The following is a 21,383-nucleotide window of genomic DNA, read 5'->3' as shown; positions in this document are numbered from 1 at the left end:
CTTGATTGCAGCTGCAGGGATTACAATGGAGAAAAGCTTACATGGTACTGTGGGGCTACAGCCCATGACTAAGGATGGTGCTTGTAAGACCTGCAAACTTTGCATCAATGGGCGTGTTCATCAGTAAGCTGCCTTTCTATCTAAAAACTGCTTCATATTTGGTGCAATATAGTGTCCTTCCCTTGCTACAGAGAGAGCATCACAGGATATATTCAATAAGGATGCTTTTGCCAGAGTCCTGGCTGGCAACTTATGACACCCTTCAGCAGTACCTGTGTGTCAGGAAAAGTGTTACCCTGGCAGGCAAGAAGCTCTGCAGAAATCCAGAGTCAGCAGGGAGAATCACACAGGTTGGAGCATCACAGCTACTCAGAAGTGTTAAAACAAAGAACAAAAAAACACACCTGTCTCCTATTTCTCATATTTCTAGCATGCAGGGAATATTTGGGAAAAGCACCCCAGTAGCCAGCCTGGGACAAGCAGCCATGCCGTGTTCCTGTGCCCAGGCCTGGGCAGCTGTCTGGCACAGCTAGGACACCAACAGCCGGTGCAGGGCTGTCTGAGGGTTATGGGAGCCACAGGAGAAGGTGGGTGCCCAGGGTCCGGGTTGCTCAGTACCACAATGGCACATTTTCCTCTCTGGGTCTCACTGTGCTGGGTAAGGAGCACTACTATTTGCAAAAGGAGCAATCCCCAGTATGGTCCTTCCTTGCTTTTACACTAAGGGGTTGAGAGCGGTGGGGGAAATTTTCCTGTACTCTGCTTCAAACTGCCGCCCTTCTGAGCTGCTATCAACAAGCCCCTGCCTTTATGACAGCCCTTGCGGGTGCTAGTGACGTGGTTTCTCTTCCGTTGTAGGTAGTGCCGAGCCTGAGCTGAGGGAGCCCATAAGCGTTGGGAGAAGAAGCAGAATATGAGCGAGAACAGCCACTTTCCATGGTCTGCTGCAGATTGCTGTGAGCTGCATTCCTCGGGCTCGCAGCCGGCCATGCTGGCCTGCGGCGGCGGGGAAGAGCAGCTCAGCCTCCCACAGCCTGCCAGCGGGAGAGCCAGCCCCTGGGGCGATGCTCAGCCCTCGCGAGGAGCCGAGGGGGAGCGCGGGGGCCAAGGGGACGAACATCTGGAAGCGTTGGCGGAGCTGGGCGAGGCGCAGGGCGCGCGGGGACTGGGGACGGACGCTGCCAGCGAGAGCGGCGGTGAGGACGGGCCGGCTCTGGCGAGCAGCGCGGACGCGGAGCTGGCTGCGGGGCAGGAGCAGACGCCGCCGCAGCAGCGGGACAGCAACGTGCCCAGCCAAAGCTGTGTGGACACGGGGGAGAGGGGATCCCCACGGCAGGAGGTGCCCAGCGAGGCCCTCAGCAAGGAGCGGTGGCACAGCGTCCTGGGCTCCTCAGAAGCTCTAAGTGCCGACGAACCAGAGGAACAGCTTGGGTGAGTATGAAACCGTTATAACATTGGCTCAGTACTGGTTTACCTGTGTTTTTCCTCAAGCCTCCTTGGTTGAAGTTACTCTGCTCTGTGTGTAACTCATCAGTTTAAAAAGCTGCAGCTGCCCTCATGGCTGACTGTGGCTTTTCGCGCTTTTTCTCTCTGGGCTTCTCACACTGATTTTCCGTGTTACAAATGAAGAAAAGCTGTGACTAGAGCCAGTGCCTGCCCACAGAGGCACGAAAGCGAAGGAAAAGCTTTAGGGCTCTCAAGAGTGCTGTGCAGTGGTTGTGGTCACTTTGGGCATGTCCCACTTGTAATTTGGAGATTCAGCTGCAGCACTTTCAGCAGAGTTACCTGAGATAACTTAGGACAAGCACGAAAGCCAGGGGATGATGAGGAGCGGGGTTTGTCCAGTAGCCTGGTGTGCTGTGGAAGTCCCTGGCCGCGTGGCTTGCTCTGGCAGTCCTTGGGCTAGTGGGTTGCAGCTTTGCATCCAAAGGACCGCTCCATTAGTAAGGGAAGGCAAGGCACAGAGCTTTGCCCCCTGCTGCACCTGTGGCAGGTGTTACCAGCGCCTGGGTGGCACAGCGAGAAACAAGAGACATGAGTGTCATCCTGTTTTCAAGTGCCTGAGACAAACCAGCACGTGTGCAATGCCTTCTCGGTACTGACAGCCTGTTTCCATGGGAGAACTCTCCAGGTGCAGGATGCTGACACCAGTGCAGTGTCCACAGCTGATTTTATGCCTCTGTAGATGCCTGGACTCCCTGGGGCTGTGCAGGTTGGGGGCTGAAGGGAAATGACTGGTCACTGGCATGAAGTGAGGTGCTTCCTGTGCCATTCCTATGGGAGGAGTACAGATGCTTCACTTGGCCACCAGAAGTCATCTAGGAGTCTGTATTGTAGCCAGCTGGGGTTTATGGCTGCTGTCAATCTTATGGCCCTGCCTACATACCTAGCCTGGCACGGGAGAGATGCTGAAAGCAGGAGGAGGCTGGAGATGAGCAGCAGGAGTTGATGCAGAGAACTATGGCCTTCTTAAGAGAAGGTGTGAAAGGGATGGAGTGGCCAAGAGGGGCCTGTGAATCACCTCCGAGTCTAGTGCAGGCTTCAGGCTGAGCCATTTGTTTGGAGCGCTGTCTGGAGCACAGGCAGGGGTGTCAGCAGATCTGGGAAGCCACACAGTGTGTGGGCTCACAACAGGCAACCCGAATTCTTTGTGTCTCTAGTGTTGAACATGCTTTCCTTTAAAAAGCTGGTGGTTTGACGTGCCCAAGGCCCCCAGCAAGAAGGAGAATCACTGTTTCACCAAGAACAATTGAAGGTGTTAAAGACCGTCCAGTGCAGGCTGCTGATGTCTGCTGTCCAGACAGCTAGAGGAGTCCACCCCAGGCAGGTCCTGCAGGCCCTCTAACAGTCAGGTCTTGGATGTCTGAAAGTCTCTCAGGTTGCAACAGAATTGTATTTGGTGGGTATGTGGCAGAGACTGAGTTCAAGATGAAGCTAAGGGTGGTCAGTGAATGCTGCTACAATCACTGGAAGTGCAGTTATTTTAAGATACTAGCGCATGAACTGGGAGAAGCGGCAGGGTGAGGATTTGGCAATGATGCAACTTGACTGGGCTCTGCATGCACAGCCCATGATCTTACAATAGAAACATATTCACTTGGATAGCAAATAAGTCTTTCGAGAAGCTGAATGCACCAGGGACAAGTCACACACTATATTAAAAGGCAGGAGGGCAGCTGGAAAACTTCAGGCACACAGCTGAAAGATGGGAAACAGTTTTTACCTGGGGATCAGGTTAGCTCACTGTGTTTGACCTCCTTAGTACTTTGACCACCTGTATTTAGATTAAATGTGGCTGGGCCAAATACAGCATGGAGCTGGGCTTTCTTGGCCACAGATGACTGTCTGGCTGTCCTAGATCAATGTGGGTCAGGAGTAACAAAGCTGACAGATGGAGTAAGGCACTGGAAAGTCACTGCCATCCTGCATTGTCTCTGGGTTTCCCCAGGTCTTTTTTTACTCTCCTTCAGTGTGTCGCTGTTTCTGTTATGACCGTGGAGTTTCTCTGTCTCCAGCCTAATGTTTTACTGATAAGCAGTCAACTATTAATTCCTGGGGAATAAATCACTCATCATCATCTGCTTGTCATCATCCACATGTTGGTGCTCGTATGATGCATTTTGTCCTTGGATCTTGAAGTATTTTACAAGATGGGGTTGAGTATTGCTCTTCCCACTGAACCAATGGAGAATTAAAGGAGGAAAAGTCATCCAAGGTCATAGGTTCCTTTGTGGATCTGGAGAAGGAAACCATGAGTGCCCTGCTGATGGGAGATTAGTGCACCTATGCAGGAAGTGGTTGTTAAAATAAGTCGAGGAAATAGAGCCAGAACTTTAGTGCTTGTGCTGCAGCTTGCATTAACTGAATCCCTTTTACCCGCTTTCTGGTTTATCCCATGGCATCCATTGGCATTCCAATGTACCATTTGTCCAAGCCCCATTTTCCTGTCATGGCTGTGTTGCCTGGAGGTCTTTCTTTCCCAGAAGTCCTCCACATTGGCCCTGCTGATCTCAGGAAGTTTGCAGCTCTGCAGTCAAACTGAGAGCTTCACCACTGAATGATTTTCTCTGTTTCCAGCCCTGTGAAATCATGCAAAAAGGTCAAACTTGTTAACAGAGGAATCCCCACCTTTCACTTGTAGATGTACTTAGTATCTCTAGGTTTGGAACAGCTGCCTTTGCCCACACCTTTCCTCCTATGGCAACATACAGCTGTTGAGCAATTCAACGAAATGAAGTTCCAGAAAACCTTTGAAGAAAGCCTACAGTGCGCAGGCAAGAAAGTCTCAATGTCCATCATGCCCTTCTCTGACAGGCCTCCCCATTCCACCAACACAACAAACTAGGTTTTATTTTATTACAACTAATTAACCAGTGAGAAGTGAAATGTAAACAACTCAGTGCATAAAAATCCAGTACGGTTCAGCTGCAATAATAACCAAGTGCATTGCTCCGCATGCCTTGCCGTAAGCAATAAAACAGCATTTCAGAGATGACTGGGGAAAGCAGCACAGGCAATTAGATGCAGTGTTGCTTCAATGGACTTACAAAACCTTGTGATTACAATGCAAATAAATATACGGCTCCTTATTTAAGTAAAGCAATTACCTTCCCTGCTGTGTAATAAGTACGCAGCACTTCTCTTTGGAAAGGCTGCGTCAGGTTCATTCGCGTGAGCGAGATCTTTCACTATCTCCCACCTTAGCCTGGCTTTGCTTGAATTAAATGCGGGTGGTGCTTCTGGGCTGGTGTAAGCTGTAGAAAGTCTCTTTGTCCTCCATCTTTTCTGGGGCCACACGAGGAGAAATGTGATGTGCCTGACTTGTCGATGGCCACTGACCCATCCAGGACCATGGCTCCTGCCCTGGTCTCTGAGGTCTGTCCCACACAGCCTTTGCTGAAGCATTTGTAGGGACACAGCCTTTCTTCACTGCCTGCTGTACGAGGCTGGGCTCAAGTGATAAATAAAGGGCTGGAAAATACAAGCTCTGTGGTGTGAGCAGTTAATGGAAATGACTCTGTTTGGTGTGGTGAAAGTGGGGGACCTATCTGGCTTGGAGCAGTGTGAGATCTGCTAAGTAATATCTAGGAGGTACAGGGTTTGATGGCTCTTGATGGTCTTGATACCCAAAAGCAGCCAGGAGAATACCTACAGGCTCAGCTGCAGTGCACAACAGCCCTGGAAACACATGCTGTGCACCAAACCTCATGGTGATGGGCCAGGGCATGCCCTCCTGCATGGATGCTCCTGCACAAAGACACGGTGGTGATGGGAGTGAAGTGATGCAGTCTGACGGCTCTCTTGGAGAACCTGGGGAAACCACAAAGGCCCTGGGTTTTTTCTTGGTCTGAGGAGGACACAGACCATCTGTAGGGAAGGGGACGTGGAAGTTTACTGGGGGTAGGAGCTGTTGCAAGAAGTTTGACAATGGAACAAGCTGCCAAGACAGGTCTCTAACTCCCATTGCTGGGTGCAATTGAGGCTGTAAAGCCCTTCCTGTCACAAGTGGATGAAGTTTTTCAAATTCTTCCTGCATTGTGGAAGAAGGGAGTGTTTTCTGTACACGAAGTAATGGCCAGGCACTGCAGTTCACACTGTAGGAATGGATGGATTTACAAAGACAAGCATTCCTGAGGATGGGGTCCTTTGGGCTGCAGCAGATAGTCTGAGGAGCTGCTTCTGTCTCTCTCATTTCTGCTTATGTCTGGTCTGCTGCATGGCCAGCTCTGATGAACTGGGTGAGAGTTTTCTTAAGCCCTGACCTTCTGGAGTCAAGGGATTATGTGGGTCTACAGATTTATGTAGCTGCAGATCTAGGTTTGAAAACATCTCCAATGGCTCAGACATCAGAGGAGACCTTTAAAGGGTGCAAAAACTTGTTGTCAGGGTCTGTCAGGTCTCTTGAATGTAGCATAAGCCACGCGTGGTGTCTCCCTCCTCGCACAGCCCTTCAGGTGGGTTTGTCCTGCTTTCTGCTGTGCTGGTATCCTCTGCTCCTGCCACAGCTCACCAGCCCACTGGCCTGGCATCCAGCATCATGAAGAAGGGAAGACAGTGAGGCATAGCCGCATCATGGGACCCTGACCTGCTTGGGTTCCTCAGACTCTTGGGACATATAGAAATAAGAAACCTGAGAGTACTGATTTGTCTTCTCTTCTTCAAGGGCTTTCACCCTGGCACGTTAGAAGCAGAAAAATCTACGTTTGTTCAAATCCTCCCCCAAATGCACTTTTCTTGCAGAAATGAGGGACTGGTAGCTGACTTGTGCCCGCTCCTCACTGACACAATGGGGCTATGGGCACCTCTGTCATTGCATCCTTCCCTTTCTGTTAGTTGTCCACTTTATCACCTCTCACGCTATGACTATCTTTGGTTGTTGTGGATTCATGGGGTGAGGAGATCACTGTTGGCAGCATCCATTTCTCCTAGTTCCAAGTGGAACACTGCAAGCAATTACCTTGACAACACTTTCTACATTTCCCGTTTTGGTCCAGGTTTGCTTCTGGAGATGTCAAGCTGAGCTCCAGTGAGGATGACAAGGAACATTTTCAATTCAAAGACATCAGGGATGGGTTCAGCTCAACCTTTGAGAAGATTGTTGAGTCTGACCTTATGAAAGGTACATACTACAGCAGCTTGGACTCTTTGGACGTCCTCTCTCTCACAGACGAGACAGACAGCTGCGTCAGTTTTGAGGCGCCACTCACCCCATTGATCCAGCAAAGGGTCAAGGAAAGCTCAGAACTCTTGGAGCAAAAACTGGTAGCCCAGCAGAGAGAAGCCCTTCACCACATGGCTGCTGACAAGCAAGAGCAGGCAGCAGCAAAGCCAGCAGAGGGGGATTTTGGGAGCCCTCTCAGACACTCAATTACCAGCAGCAGGTCGGAGAATGTGCTGAGTCGGTTGTCCTTGAAGAGTATCCCAAATGGGTTCCACGTGGAAGGATCAGAGGAAGATACAACCAAGATCATCAACTCCATCAGGTAAGGCAGGCTGGGAATTCACCGGGCAAGGGCTCCTTCTCTTATGGGGTCCCAGTCCAGGGGCAAGGCTCAGAGGACATGACAGAGATGAAGCTGCTATTTTTTCCCCTGGTGCTTCCTCTCATGTGCTGTCATGGCAGAGAGGCCAAACACCAGCAGGAATATCATTCCTATGCATAGGTTAGGAATGCAGTTGGGGACCAAGGTCTCATGGCATTAAACCATACAGTCCCTGTAGGCCTGTGGCTGAGCTCTCCCTGTTCTCAAACCCAGGACCACAAATCATTTCTCAGCCTTTTGGCTAAGATCAAGTGTAAATTCTGTGAAATTGCAGATGAGCTCCTATAGGAGCCCTGTGAACCCAAGAGAACCCCAGGCTCAGCACTTTGTGTTCATGTTTGCTTTGGAGGGCACCGCCATTCCTCTGGCTGCTCACAAATCCTGTTCATTCTTATAGCAGGCAAAGCTGGGTCTCCTCTGGGCAGACCATCACCTTGTCTGCCTGACATCTGCAAAATCCCTTGGCAGGTTAGAGACTGTCAGGCACACTCCCAAAAGTGCTCTGAAGTGCAGGGAAACCTCAAGGTTTTGCTTAGGAATGGAAACACCTGTAGAGTCTCCCCTAAAGGTTCTTCTGCAGGCAGTAAGGAGGTCAGCAGAACTTCATCCTCTAGAGCAACTTGGATCCAAATCATCATCCCTTGGAGGCAGCAGCTCATCTGCATGGCACTTCCTTGAATGAGGAAGCCAGGTGACGAGCAGCCAGGTCACAAGAGAGCTGGAGTGAGGCAGTTGTCCAGGTAGCTATCTGGCCTTCAATGAGTCACACTGCCCAAAAATGTGTGAATAGGCACCATGATGCCATAACTGGCCTTGGGCAGGAAAATAAAGGGACACAGGCTCACCTACATGGTGCCAGTGGGGCTTATCAGTGTGTTTTCTGCAGGAACAGCTGGCTGTGACACCAGTCCACAGCTGGGAGAGGAGCAGCCCACCAGTGACAGCAGGTCTGGTGCCAGTCCCCTCTGCGCAATTTGTGCAAATTCGGTTTCTCATCCTTGGCAAATAATCTGCACTGAAAAGCATACCCTCTATCCCCAAAATTTACTGAATGTCCACTGTTCTGAAAAATCTTAGTAACTCTTTCCATACCAGTGGAGAGAGAGGAAGCTTAAAAAGGGGTTGGAGCTGCTTGCTTAGAAAGGATATGTCCTAATTTCTCGGGGAAAAGTCACCTTCTCTTCAATATTTTTCTACAAATTTGAAATTAAACTGTACTATTTCATTTTACCTAAAATGAAAGAGGATTTCTCCCATGTCCAGTTCACAACTGTCTTGTTGTTTTTTCATATTTTTTTGGTTAGGACAAGAAGAAATCAAAATGTGGTATTTTTTTGTGGGTTTCATCAGGTCACATTGCTGCTCCTTGAATTGTTTCTTGTTTCTGTGTAGCGATGCCAGCTTGAAAGACGCACTGTCAGACTCCGACTCTGACATGGGCAGCATGGAGCAGCTCGACCAGGGCAGTACAGACACCTTGGCCAACGGCTGCAGGGCGGATAGCGAGGCCGCCAAGAGACTGGCCAAGCGCCTCTACAACCTGGAAGGGTTCAAGCGCTGTGATGTGGCACGCCAGCTCGGGAAGAAGTAAGTAGGGCTTTGGGTTGCAGCCAGCCCTGCACGGGGCTGACTGAGATGGCAGTGGTACTCGTGGCCAGCAGAAGCACAGCTGTGGTGGGGAGAGTCTGCGGGAGCACTGTTGGTGGTGCTGGGACGACAGGACAAAGGCAGGAAGGGACAAACCTGCTGTTACAAGGGCTTACTGAATGGATTCAGGACTGCTTGACATCCATCCAGTTGAAACTCGTCCAAGTCTGATGCCCTTGCCATCTGAATCCTACAAGTTGCTTGCATGTATTGGGCATTAACTTCCATAAGCTGCTGCCTGCCAGAACCAAGGGCTTCCTGTGTTTGGTAAGGGCCCAGCAAAACCACCCCCTCAAAAAAGCACTCCACAGGCCAAAGAGTTTGGTGTCCCAACCTGTATCTGCACTGGGCTCCCTGCCACTCCCCAGGTTTTTCATGTTTGCACCCCATAATCTTCTCGCTGCAGTGCCTGCGCCATCCTCCTGACCCAGTAGGTACAGGCGGCATGAAGGGTTTGGTGGAGAGCCGAGTAATACACACCAGAGGTCTAAGCACCTCAGTTGGCAGATTTTCCTAAGACAGAAGGGAAATAAATATTTATTCAAAAGTGGGAGAGTTACAGAGATTTCTAAGAGAGAGAACAACAGTAACGAGTGTAGCAGAAACAGATTATTTTAGGATGCCAGTGGGTGTGAGGACACCAATCCCCATCATCCTCCTGGATTAGATATAACCTACGTTGCTGGGAATTTTGTGTGTGTGTCCTTGAAACATCTCTCTCCTGTCCGCATCAGTGGGATAAACCAGTGCCTCAGTAATACAAAGCTTTCAGTACCAAGGATCATCTGTGACTCCCAGTTTAGTCCTGGGATAGAAGCCCATGAATGATCTTCTAGAGAGGCTCTTTGTATCACCTGGCAGCACCCCTGTTCTTCTCTTTCAATGTGGTTCTTGTAGCAGGTGCATTGTTGGTTGCTGCTGCCTCAGATCTAACTTCCTTCTCCTTTCTTGCAAATTTGCCGCACCAGTTCACCGAGGGGGGTTACGTTTCAAGCAGTGGGTCTCTGGGGGTGCATCTGAGTGTGTCCCTTTGCTAGTTCCTGCAATCCTCATGCCTCGGGAAGCTGTTTGGGAATTGACACACAGCCTTTGAAAGAAAACTTTTGTTTTGATCCAGCTGGTTTTTGATGTCTGAATCATTTCCCAGCACAAGACCTGGATAGAGCTGCGGGCTCTTGGACCAAGCGGGTGGATTTGCAGAGCAGGACAGGAAGAAGGATGAGGATGGGTGTGTTTTAAGTTGGTCTTGCTCACTTAAGACAATGTAAGACCAGCCTACAGTGGTGAGAGCAGGGTAAGTTTAAGGTGGGTTGGCTAGAGGGTTGTTCAAAAAAGTGAAATCTCATTTAAAAGATTTTTAGCTCATTTTAACCTTTTTTTTTTCCTTTGTGCACATTAGCATTTTTTAAAAAAATATTAAGAAAAAAGCCAAAACCAAAAACAATTCACCTCTGTCAAACAAGTAGAAAAGGCTTCTTGAGCAAGGAAATGGAGATTGGCTCTATCCAAATAGTTTATTTCCAGCTGACACAATGCTATGAAGTTAACCTCAAATCCAGAAATTACCTTCTCTCTGAAGAGCATGTGTTTTGGCAACTGAACTCTCCATGGAAGCTTCTTGTTCCTGGATTTGTCTGTGGCATTGTCTCAGCTCCGTCACTACCCACAGTCACCCATCTCTTGCTGGACGGAGACTGAACTGTCTCGGCTCTCACACCGTGAAGAAGTTAGTGCCAGGAGCTCCCTCACAGGGTTTCCCAAGAGAACACCGTGCTCACAAAACTCCACAGGCAGCAACAGAGCAAAGTTTCAGCATCTCAGTGTTACCCCTGGGGTGGCTTGCTGGACATGTCCCCATGGGAAGCACCTCACTGTTCTTGTGGGCATGTCTCTGTCATGTCTGAACTGCATGGTGGAAGTGTCACCCATTCCTGAAGGAGGGACTGGAAAATATATAGAGAGAAAGCCAATGAAACCAGAACAAGCACTTAAACCCTCCTCAGTGTAGGCTATGGTTTGACCTGGCCAGTGTTGGAGCTCTGTGTCCCAGGCATACCCAGAGCATGTTCACTGGCTCTGGAGCTCAGGAAGAAAGAATGTAATCAATGTCATGGAGCCCCTGGCTAGACATAGGAGTTTGTTGCTTCTTGGAGGTTGGCTGCCTTGAGGTGTCCTGTGGCACCACCAGTTCCCTCGGCACAGCCGGCAGTCCCTGCCCGGAGCTCTCCCATCAAAGAGGGTCCAGGTGAGGCACATGGGCAGGTGTGATGGGCCCCCAGGCTGGGGACTGTTAGCACAGACCACTTGTCCTAGGGGTCACAAATCCCTTATGGACTCCTGGCCTTCAGCAAGACCCCGTGAGCTCGAGGACAGGCAGAAAGGCCTGCCTGGCGGCCCTGACAGGAGACTGAAGGGGAGCTCCCACCCACCTTCATCCTGCCTGACTATAGATCTAGTTAGGAATGTAAATTAGGGTGTAGCTCCCACTGTAGTCCATGGAGACATCTCAAGAGCAATTTAGCTCACTCAACTCTGTGCTGGGCTATAGACATGCCAAGTCGTTTGGCTTTAGGGAACCTTGGGCAAGGCCGATCCTTGAAGCCCAGCTTGAGGTTAAGTGGGAGTCAAACACCGTTCTCCCCTGTTTCCTGACTGCTGCTGTACTGCGGTACGTGACATTCGTTGCTGTGTGCCCAGTGCCCAGCACGCCCAGGAGACCTGGTAAATAGGTGCTCAAACAGCAAGAATCAGACCTTTTCTTCTGAGACACTACAACTGCGTGTGTGAGGTGAGACCTGACCTGTGGAACAGAGAATCCTGACTAGTTCCCAGCGCTGGCACAGTCAGTGCATGAGGTCTTCTGCAGACATGGAGCCAAGAGGATCCCAAGGGAGGCCTGGGACTTCTTGGTTCTGCTTGTTCTTTGGCACAGAGATGAAGATGTAGTGACATCTTTCACAAACATGTGCTCACCTTCTGCATCTCATATGATCTTGTCATGAAGCTCCAGGATAAGCAAGAAGTCTCCCTGGGAAGCTGGCAGGAACCTGCACACCAATCGTTGCTGCACTGCTTCAGGCAGACTAACACAGGGAGTCATGGGCCCATGAGGACGTGTTCTTTCCCAGAGATAACAATCCCAAGTGATGAGATTGCTTTATGAAAGTGAGGCCTTGTGGCTTCACACATCTTTGAAACAGCCTCCTGTGCAAACTCCAGCACCAATACTTGAGTCCTGCCTCTCAAAACTCAGCCTGAATATCTTCCCTTGGTGCTGTCATGCTGCTCCGCCTGATCTCATTCTGTGTCATGCTTCCAAACAGCATCCACGCCAAAGGCTTCACAGCATCCACCTCACAGCAGAAGATGAAACGATGCTGTAGGAAAAGCAATGAGTTCTGCCTGTGATGTCCTGGGGTGAAACTGGATGTGCAATGCTCAGCAATATGCTTTGCGTTTTGTGGGGAGGGGGAAAAGGAATTGTATATGGCAAAGGCTGAGCATATTGACATCATCTCCCACTGCTTGCCAGCGTTCATTGATTACTCTCGCACTTCTGCTACCTGAGTTGTGCAGACAGAGGAACTTAACAGCACCCATTCTGGCTCTAAAGGCAACACATCTGCAAGCATCCTTCAAAAACATGGCAGGTGAATGGTTTCTGGAGAAGCATTTGGGGTGAGGAGGAACGGAAGCTTGGCTGAGCTCTCCAAATCCAGTTCCCAGAGTCATCCACCTGACATGCGAGCAAGTGGTGAGAGGGTGGGATGGGAGCCCACATGGAGTGGAGAGCAGCAATATTGCAGTAGGAGGAGGGGACCTGGCCAGCAATGGGAGAGGACTAGGTAAGAGAGAAGGTGCCTGATGAGCATAGGACATCCTTTTGGCCTCCTCCTCCTGGCTGGTTTGGGAGGAGGAGGCTCTGCCTGGCCAGCAGCACCGCAGAGGGGTGCACTGCAGGCCCACATCTCATCCTCAGGTGTCTAGGGCTGGCAGCTGCAGTGCTAGGCTGTGGGCATGTTAGGGACCTTTGCAGTCCTTCCAACAGCATTTCAAGCTAGGAGAAAGTCCCCCTGGGTCTGGGATGGTGTCTGCAGTGTCTTGCTGGGAGTTTGGGCTGGCCAGGAGGCAGCAGTCTGCTGTTGCTCTTGTAGACAGTGTCTTCTTGCCTGATGAAAGGGCTGACTACTCCCTCTTTAATTACAGTAACGAATTTAGCAAGTTGGTAGCAGAGGAGTATCTCAGCTTCTTTGACTTCACTGGCCTGACTCTTGACAAAGCACTCAGGTGAGCTGGTCTCCGGCACTCGCGTACGGCCTGGGCTGGACAGAGCGGAGCAGCGCGGTGGGTTTCTCCTCCGGGCTTCCCGGCGCCACGGAGGCTGTCCATGTGATAGGAGCAGGGACTGGGGGGAGCTCCAGGTTGTCATTTAATCTTTGCTTTGGTGTCACGTTTGGCACAAGGTACTGCCACCAAAAGTGGGCTTCGACAGGAGGGCCCACAACCTGCTTCCCCATGGTGGAGAGCAGCTTTCCCAGGAATCCCATCCTGTACAAAATCAGAGCAAGTAGGAGCAACTTCTTCCCTTGGGACGGACAACCCATCCTGGTGCCATCAAGCCAGAGGTGGGTCAGATCTCAGCTGACAGCATGTTTCCCTACACAGCTCAGAGCTGGCTCCATAGACACCCTTTGCATTGCACATGCAGGGACCCAGGGGTGCGCAGGCTGGGGGGACAAAGGCCTTCCTAGCTGCTCTGAGGACCCCCTTTCCATCTCCCTCCTGAGCATGGATGCTGCCCACCAGATTGACCTGTGACATCTTTAAGTATCGCTTTTTCTTTGCAGGACGTTCTTGAAAGCATTTCCACTGATGGGAGAGACGCAGGAGCGGGAGCGGGTGCTGATCCATTTCTCTCGGCGGTACTGCCAGTGCAACCCAGAAGAGAGCACATCCGAAGGTATTGCTTTCTATCCCTGGCTGTAGTGTCTGTCGCACACTCACAGTGCATGCGTGTTGCAGAGGCTGAGTGTGAAACCAGCCATCCACAGCTGGGCCTGAATAGCACCCACTGAGCAGGCAAGGCTGCAGCTTCTCCTTTTCTCTGGGGTCCTGCCCTGCAGATTATCCCTGCCTGAGGAGGGACTGGGGACACAACGTGCTGTAAAGTCTCACCCAAGAGAGCCAGGTTGAGATCTGAGGGTCTGAGTTGGGCTCCCAGGGAGCCTTGTCCTCCTAAGTGCATATGAGTGGTGCTGGAGACAAGTTCCTCAGCCACAGCCTGGGTCAGCGGCCATGCTGCACCGAGCACCAGGGAGCTGGTGAGTGATTCTCAGGGGCTGCAAATTACCACAGTCATGGCTTGCAAAGTGGGCAGTGGGCAAGAGTGGCTGGTGCTAGCTCAGCCCAAGACCTTGTCCATTCAGTGGACGAAGACATTTACATGCAGATTGAGGAATGCTGTTGGCTTGCCATGCACAGGAGTTTTGTTCCTTACATTGACAACTGTGGCAGGGAAAAGCACTGCTGGGTAAAATTCTGGGCTCGCTGGAGTTGCAGATTTTGTTAGCTACTTTTAGTCCCTCCTCATTACTTTTTTTTTTAAGCAGATATAGTTTCTCCTGCCTTTTTTAAATGGGAAAGGTCATTCCTGGTACACTTGTGCATACTCACACGTCCAGACATGAGCATGTCCATGTTCTCACTTACAAGCTCGGCATTGCCAGGTGGGCAGGGAGGGGACTGTCCCGCTCTGCTCTGTGCTGGGGCGGCCTCACCTGGAGCATTCACTGTGTGCAGGGCTGGGGACACAGGATAACAAGGAGATAGAGCTACTGGAGAGTGTCCAGAAGAGGACTGCAAAGTTGGTGAAGGGTTTGAAGGGGAAGCCATATGAGGAGCGGCTCAAGTCACTTTGTTTGTTCAGCCTGGAGGAGACTGAGGGGACAGGGGCATGACAGAGTCAAGGCAGTTTTGTCTGGAGATGATCCAACAGCTGAAAAGCTTATACAGCCCTCTAAGACATTTCAGGGTATTGCTGCATGCTGATTCAATAACTCCTTCACTGATGGAGGTATGGCTGTTGCAACACTGAGAGTTGCCTCATTCAGCCTGTGTGATGAGATACTGCAAAAGAGAGTGGCAGATCTGACTTGCTGCCCACGGAGCGATGTGGCTGGTCTTTCTCCCCAAGAGTAGTTTTGGGCACATTATAAGTGCTTTCCTGCACTGATGAAACCCAGGCATGGAAGAACTAAATGGTTGTATTGTAACACCATGTGAGCTGAGAAAAAAAACATATTATAACTTTATAACTGAGCCAAGAAACGGCAAGGTTTTGGGACACCGGCTCCACCTTGGGGCCATGTGGGACATGATTTACCTGACAAAAGTGATTCAGTAAAGCCAAGTGAAGATGTCAGCCCAGAACCTCTCACAGAGAGTCCAAAATGCACACTGGGGAGCGAGGTTGTTCTAAGCCCAGAGCTGCTTCTCATGAAAATGAAGTTAAACATCTTTCTTAGCAAGCGATTCTCTCTTGAAGGGAGATGTCCATCACATTGTGTGTTTGGTTACCTTTAGCAAATGATGCCTTTGTTTGGTGGCTGACTGGGACAGGTCACAGCTGGCTCTCCATGGCTGCCCGTCTACCTCCACAGAAGAGACCAGTGCCACTTCCCCAGCCAGGCCTGCGGTCAGTCACAGCCCGACCCTGTGGAACCAATTCACAGAGCAGCATGCACGAGGGAGATAAGCCAGGAACATCAAGTTGCGTCTGGCTTAGTCTGTGGAGCAGCCCACCTGTGTGAGGTCCTTGCAAGGACCAGTTCATGTGTCAGAATGCATTTGCAGCTCCCTGTTGTGAGGTGGTAGGTGGAGAATGGTCTCTTGACCTTGAACAGGCTACCTGGTACAGAAGAGGAGTGCTGGACTCTCTCAAATGGAAGGAAAACTTCATGTGAGTCAGAGAGCGAAAAATGCTGCACTCATTTATGGTAATAATGTTTGTTGAACAACTCAAAAGCTTATAGGCTGCCCAGGAGTGATGGCTAAAGACCTCAGGACAAATGCCTCAGGTGACTATGGTCAACTTGGGGGAAACTAGCTCTGTTTGTCAGGGTATCTGGCCCATTCTACAATGGCTTTGGCATTAGCACAAAATGAATATGAAGGAAGACTCAGTGGAAAGTCTGGTCTTTAGAAAGGCATTTACAAAACTGCTTTAAAGCCTGTTCCCTGGCGATTGTTTCAAGAACAGGTAAAGCTTGAGGGAAAAGCGGGTATCTCTTTTTTCTAAACTGTCTTATACAGTTGTAGGAAATAAGTCCCCAGACATAGCAACTAGCCTTGGTTTTGCAATGGATAGGCTGCCAAGACAGCAAACACAGAAACTGCATGGGAAGAGGAGTAATCATGGCCATCTGTTGTGTGTTTCAGATGGGATTCATACGCTCACCTGTGCCCTGATGCTGCTAAACACAGACCTTCATGGCCATGTAAGTAGTGCTTGGAAATGCATCCTTTCTTTTCTCCTTCCCAATATAGAGGGGAACACATCCTTATACAGGATATGTTGCTGAAAAATTGAGACAGGTTGGCAGAAAAATACTCTGACCAGCTCCAAGGGGAATTATGGGTGCCAGGCCCAGGCCTGGGGACAGTCCTCTTAGTGTCACTCCACACTCCAGCCAAAGGCTGACATCAGTTATCTTATACAGGCACAGGCAATGCAGCTTCCTTCCCAGGACCTGTTGCATGTGTCAGTTCTGTCCCAGGAGCTCTCATGGGTACGTCTTCACCACCAGTCTCTGTGAGGCTGGCAAAGAGCAGCACCAGTTGTGCTGCTGTTCCTTGCAATGCAGACACCTGAGGCTTCTCTCATCCCAGAAACTGCTGCAAGGGAGTCAGTGGTTTCATACAGGTGTAGATTTTATCTTTGCTTCCCAAAACATGAAGGAAGTAGGTCCCTGCTGTTTCTTTTCCCCAAGACATAACAGACAGCCACTGGAGAGTTTCATATCAGAGAGATCTCTGGACAAAGGGTGAGTAGAGCTCAATGCCCAAAGATGTGGTTGAAAACAGCAGAGGCTGTAAAAACCTCTCTCACCACCTTTTAGAGGCTCTTTCAGGTGGCACAGGTTGGATTTATTCCTGAAAGGTCAACCATAGTGTTCCCAGTGCATAGAGAGGAGAACAGAGTGGGAGGAAAGATAACTGCAGAGGGGAGATGGGACCAGACATAGGGACAGCACTATGACTTTGTGTGCCCTGGAGATCCCTGCCACAACATACAAATGGGAGCACATGTGGGCTCTGTGCCCTTCTTAGTGCTGGGAAAGACTGTAGTCACTGCTGCCCCAGATCCCCTTCCTGCTCTCCAGCCTTGTGGTGCAGTCACAGAGCATGGCTGTGAGCTTCATGGGGCTGTGCCAGCTTACCAGGGCTAGAGAAGCTCCTCAAGTCTCAGGTCACTGAAGTACTTTCTTTCATGGCCCCTCTGAGAGCTCAGACCTGGAGCCACAACCTCCTCAGAGCTTGTGTGAAGATAAAGGGAACATGGTGGGGAGAGAGCTTGTTATAACAGCCTGTGCATGTAAAACCTACACCAGTTTTAGCCTCTTTTTCTGCCCCACAATCTCATTATTTTTAAGCTGTATTAACAGAGTCCTCTTCTGCCTCCAACTGGTAGCAATTTGTTGCACATCTGCGGAGACTTGCCTTGGTTTTCTCTTCGTTAGCCTGTTAATGAGGGAACAGTAGGCCATATTCTAGCTCTTTTTTTTTTTTTTCTTTTGCATACTGGTTTATAATCACCTTTGCAAGGAGTCTTTCTCTGTGAGGATGGGAAGAGGACGCTACATGAGTGCTCTTCATCTATAATGGTAGAGATGCAAAGGCCACCAGCTTCACTGGTGCCATCCTGACAGTCCACGTGGGAGTGGAGCATCTCCCATGTGAGGAAACGCTGAGGGAGCTGGGGCTCTGGAGCTGGACAAGAGGACACTGAGGGGGGACTTCATTAATGTTTACAGATATATAAAGGGGGAGTGTCAGGAGGATGGAGCCAGGCTCTTCTGGTGACAACCAGTGATAGGACAAGGGGCAATGGGTGCAAACTGGAACACAGGAGGTTCTACTTAAATTTGAGAAGAAACTTCTTCCTGGTGAGGGTGTCAGAGCCTGGCCCAGGCTGCCCAGGGGGTTGTGGAGTCTCCTTCTGTGCAGACATTCCAACCCGCCTGGACACCTTCCTGTGTAACCTCATCTGGGTGTTCCTGCTCCATGGGGGGATTGCACTGGATGAGCTTTCCAGGGCCCTTCCAGCCCCTGACATTCTGGGATTTGGTGACCTTCCCCATCCTCACAGCACAGACGCTGCCTTTATGACAGTGGCAAGGTTTGAACACACTGGTCAGTGAAGGGAGCTGGTCTCTGCAGGAGCATCCTTTCCAGATGTGCTCTGCAGCTGCATCAAGCTGGTCTCACCCAGATTCATCCTTCAGCCGAAATGATTGGAGCCAAGACAACACTTTCGTCAAAGCATTTCCTGCAACAACAAAAGCAACATTGTGGCAGAAGGCAAAAAAATGCAGCTTCGCTCTGAAATAATCTTATTTTGTCTAGTTTTTTAAATTGCAAACAAACAAAATATGTCTCTGGGAAGATAAAACTTATTGAAAAGGAAAAAAAAACCCTGAACCTCACCATTTTTATTTTTCATTGACAAGCTGGCTAAGAGGCCTGGTAAAAAGAAATTATCTCATGCTATCTAGACAAAGAAAAAGTCGCTTTCTTTTGACCAGGTATAGAAATGCCTGATCTTTTCTTTGAAAAATCTTCACTTTATTTTTCCGCATGTATAACATTAATTTCTTCTTCTTCTCCTCCTTTTGTTTTCTTCCTTCTGCTCCTGGAACCTCTCTTTCTGCTCTTTAACCCTTTATCAGGTGGTAAGTGCAGTCATTCTAGTGTTTTGCTTTCAAGCACTGGCATTTAGCTTGTTTTTTCTGTGTAAAGAAAAGGATGTTTGTTTGTCTGAATTCCTAAGTGGTTGTGCAGTGTCCTTCACTACTTAGCAACCTATTCACAGCTGATATGCGTCACATGAAATTCTCCTTGTGTAAAGAAACCTCCATAACTGCAGTGTACCTGGGATTGTGTGCCTTGATCACTCACCCCTTTTTTGTTAAAATGCTGTCATGGTATTGCATATCCCTTTTTATTTTACTGCCTTTTTAAATATCATGTGTGTGTTTCAGTGTTTTACTGTGCGTTGCCATGGAGTAGGAAATTCCTTTGGTTAGGAGAGGATGTTTGAGGTGTCTGTGTAAAGGGGCAGTTCCCTACAGCAGTGTCTCCATAATGAGCCAGTTCACCATTCCAGCAGCGACACTTACATATGCTGAGTTCAGGGTTGAAAGTAAAGAGCCTGGCTTTAAAATAGGAGATTTGCACCTGGCCACACTGGCTTTCTGCCTTAGTACTGTTGATTTCCTACCACAAGTGTACTCAGACCCTGCTTCCAGAAAACTTAATGTCTTCAAAATGAGACACTATATTTTCATAGAATCACAGGGAGCTGATGTTTGAAAGTCAGCAGTCACCAACAAACAATATGAGCCTTTTAATACCGTCCAGGTTGTGGCAACTCTCTACCATGGTCTGCTGGTGCTGTTTGACCTTCAAGAGATCTTATGGCAAAGTAAATACTCCTCTGTTCCGCCTCTGTCCTTTGGAGACAAAGCTTTGGGATGTCTCCTTTTCAGTGGTCAGTGTTATCCCTCCTGGTTCAGAACTGCTGGCCCTGGAAGGACGGTAACAGATCAGCATCTCTCTACTACCAGTTCTCATGTTTGCATTTTGGTACTTGAGCAAAGCCCCACTTCTGGAGTCACATTGTAATGTGACAAGCTTTAGCTTTTCTTCAAAAAGCAGACCAGCAGCTTTCATGGCCACTAAACCAAGCCTGAAAACAGGATCCCTGGAAGCTCCTGACTCCACTGTCCATCACTGTTAATCTTACAAACTCTGTGATGAAACTCTAAGCCAAGCTCATGGTTTGGTGCTAGCAGTGCTGCAGTGTTAGCTGCACTTGGAGAGCTGAAGCAGTCACTGGCGGCACCTGCAGAGTGACTCTAGGCTACAGCCTGGAGTTTTCTGGAGCTGGGTAGGGCCACCCAGGACACTTCAGGACATGATCTGCCATCATCTTGAGTGAGTCAGCTCAGCAGCAGATGGCTGGGACCCGGAGGAGGCAAGAACCCAACTGTAAACAGGGGAGTTACTCTGGGCTGAATCAATGGGATGACAAGATCAGCCCTGTCTACCCACCATCAGATCAGTCTCATCATTCCTAATTTATTCTTATGCACTCTAACCACCGCTGTGCACCTTGTCTCTGCGTCTCTTAATTTTCTTGTACTACCTGCACCCATACACTTCCATCCACCCATTTCCATGCAGCCTCTACTATCCATCTAACTATCCATCCCTTCTCATCTATTTAATCCACTGTTCACTCACTGGTTCTCCATCCTAGCACACCATGGTGCTGGTTGATTGTCTCACAGTGATTTCTAATGCTTTGCTGCATGGCTTGCAGCAAGCAAAGATGGAATGAAGTTCTTGTCTGCCACAGGGACATATCAGGACTAGTAGCTACATGTGGCTGTGAAGCAGCCTTGCTGGCTTGTTCTGTTGCTGGTAAGTGACTGATGCACCACAAAAAAGCAGAATGGCCAGAAAAGAAGCTGCATCTCCCTACCCAGAGGTCCCAGTTCAGCAGGGGCTGTGGAACATCTGAACACTGAGCTTTGCAGTGTGCAGATACATTCTCCTGAATATTATGTCCACATGTGATGATCTTGCTGAGTCAGCAAGAAGGCCCACTGCATAAAGCGGCACCCGCTGAGCCCTTGTAGTTGTGCTTTCAAGAGTTGGTCCTGGGATTCCCCGTACTTGCTGAATACTGTTCCAGTGTGGAAAAGCTCAGGTAGTCTGTGGTGCTGATGACTGATAATGAGGCACTTGTGATCACAGAACTGTTTCCTTGCAAGTGTTGATGTAGTGAAGCTGAATTCCATGTTTTGGAGTTTCTGCTTTTTGCTTTCTCTATTCAGCGGGTGTCAATTCGGAGGCAGTTGCAGTGCTTTGGAGTTGAGTGGCTGGCTCCAGCCCATGTCTCAAAGCAGGAAGCTGAAGTGTTAAGATATTGTTGACTTGAGGATGTATTGCATCTGAGCCACCCCAGCATCCTGTGCTCAGTCCTGCTGACAGCCAGCCTGAATCCTGCCCCTGACTCTACAGCTTTGGCAACATGTCCAACAAGCTGATTCACAGTATTAGCATTCTTGCTGGAGCTTTCTCATCACCTCTTCTGGTTGTCAGGGTATGTTTCCATCCTTCTCAATTCCTCAGCAATTAGCTGTTTTCCACAGTGTGGCTGCTGGCTCAGTTTGGGCTCAAGAGAAAGAGACAGGTCACAGAATAAAAAGAAGCCATCCCCTGCGATTAAAGTATGCCCTGGACACAATATGCAAGAAATCCAAAGCAGCACCTGTGAGGCCAGTAACATGTGCCACTTATCTCACTGTATCCACCCACTTCCTAAAATGTATTGGTCTCTGCATTCGTTGCTGGATCACAGCAACAAGATCTCTGCAGGCAGAGAGGCCTGTGCTGTGCACTCTGTTT

General features: G+C 49.6%; 1 protein-coding gene across 1 annotated transcript in view; it reads left to right on the top strand.

Moving 5' to 3' along the window:
* Positions 1-913: 913 nt before the first annotated feature.
* PSD2 (pleckstrin and Sec7 domain containing 2) overlaps positions 914-21,383 on the top strand; it is a gene marked incomplete at both ends in the record, with an annotated part of 41,028 nt that continues 20,558 nt past the window's right edge. The window contains 6 exons of the mRNA XM_080353197.1: positions 914-1,431; positions 6,495-6,983; positions 8,436-8,630; positions 12,897-12,977; positions 13,538-13,650; positions 16,128-16,186. Of these exons, the coding sequence (XP_080209323.1) occupies positions 914-1,431; positions 6,495-6,983; positions 8,436-8,630; positions 12,897-12,977; positions 13,538-13,650; positions 16,128-16,186 (1,455 nt within the window). The remainder of the gene's footprint in view (positions 1,432-6,494; positions 6,984-8,435; positions 8,631-12,896; positions 12,978-13,537; positions 13,651-16,127; positions 16,187-21,383) is intronic.

Source organism: Nesoenas mayeri, assembly GCF_963082525.1.
Source record: "Nesoenas mayeri genome assembly, chromosome: 14".
Taxonomy (NCBI): Eukaryota; Metazoa; Chordata; class Aves; order Columbiformes; family Columbidae; genus Nesoenas; species Nesoenas mayeri.
This window is presented reverse-complemented; position numbering and strand designations above follow the sequence as displayed.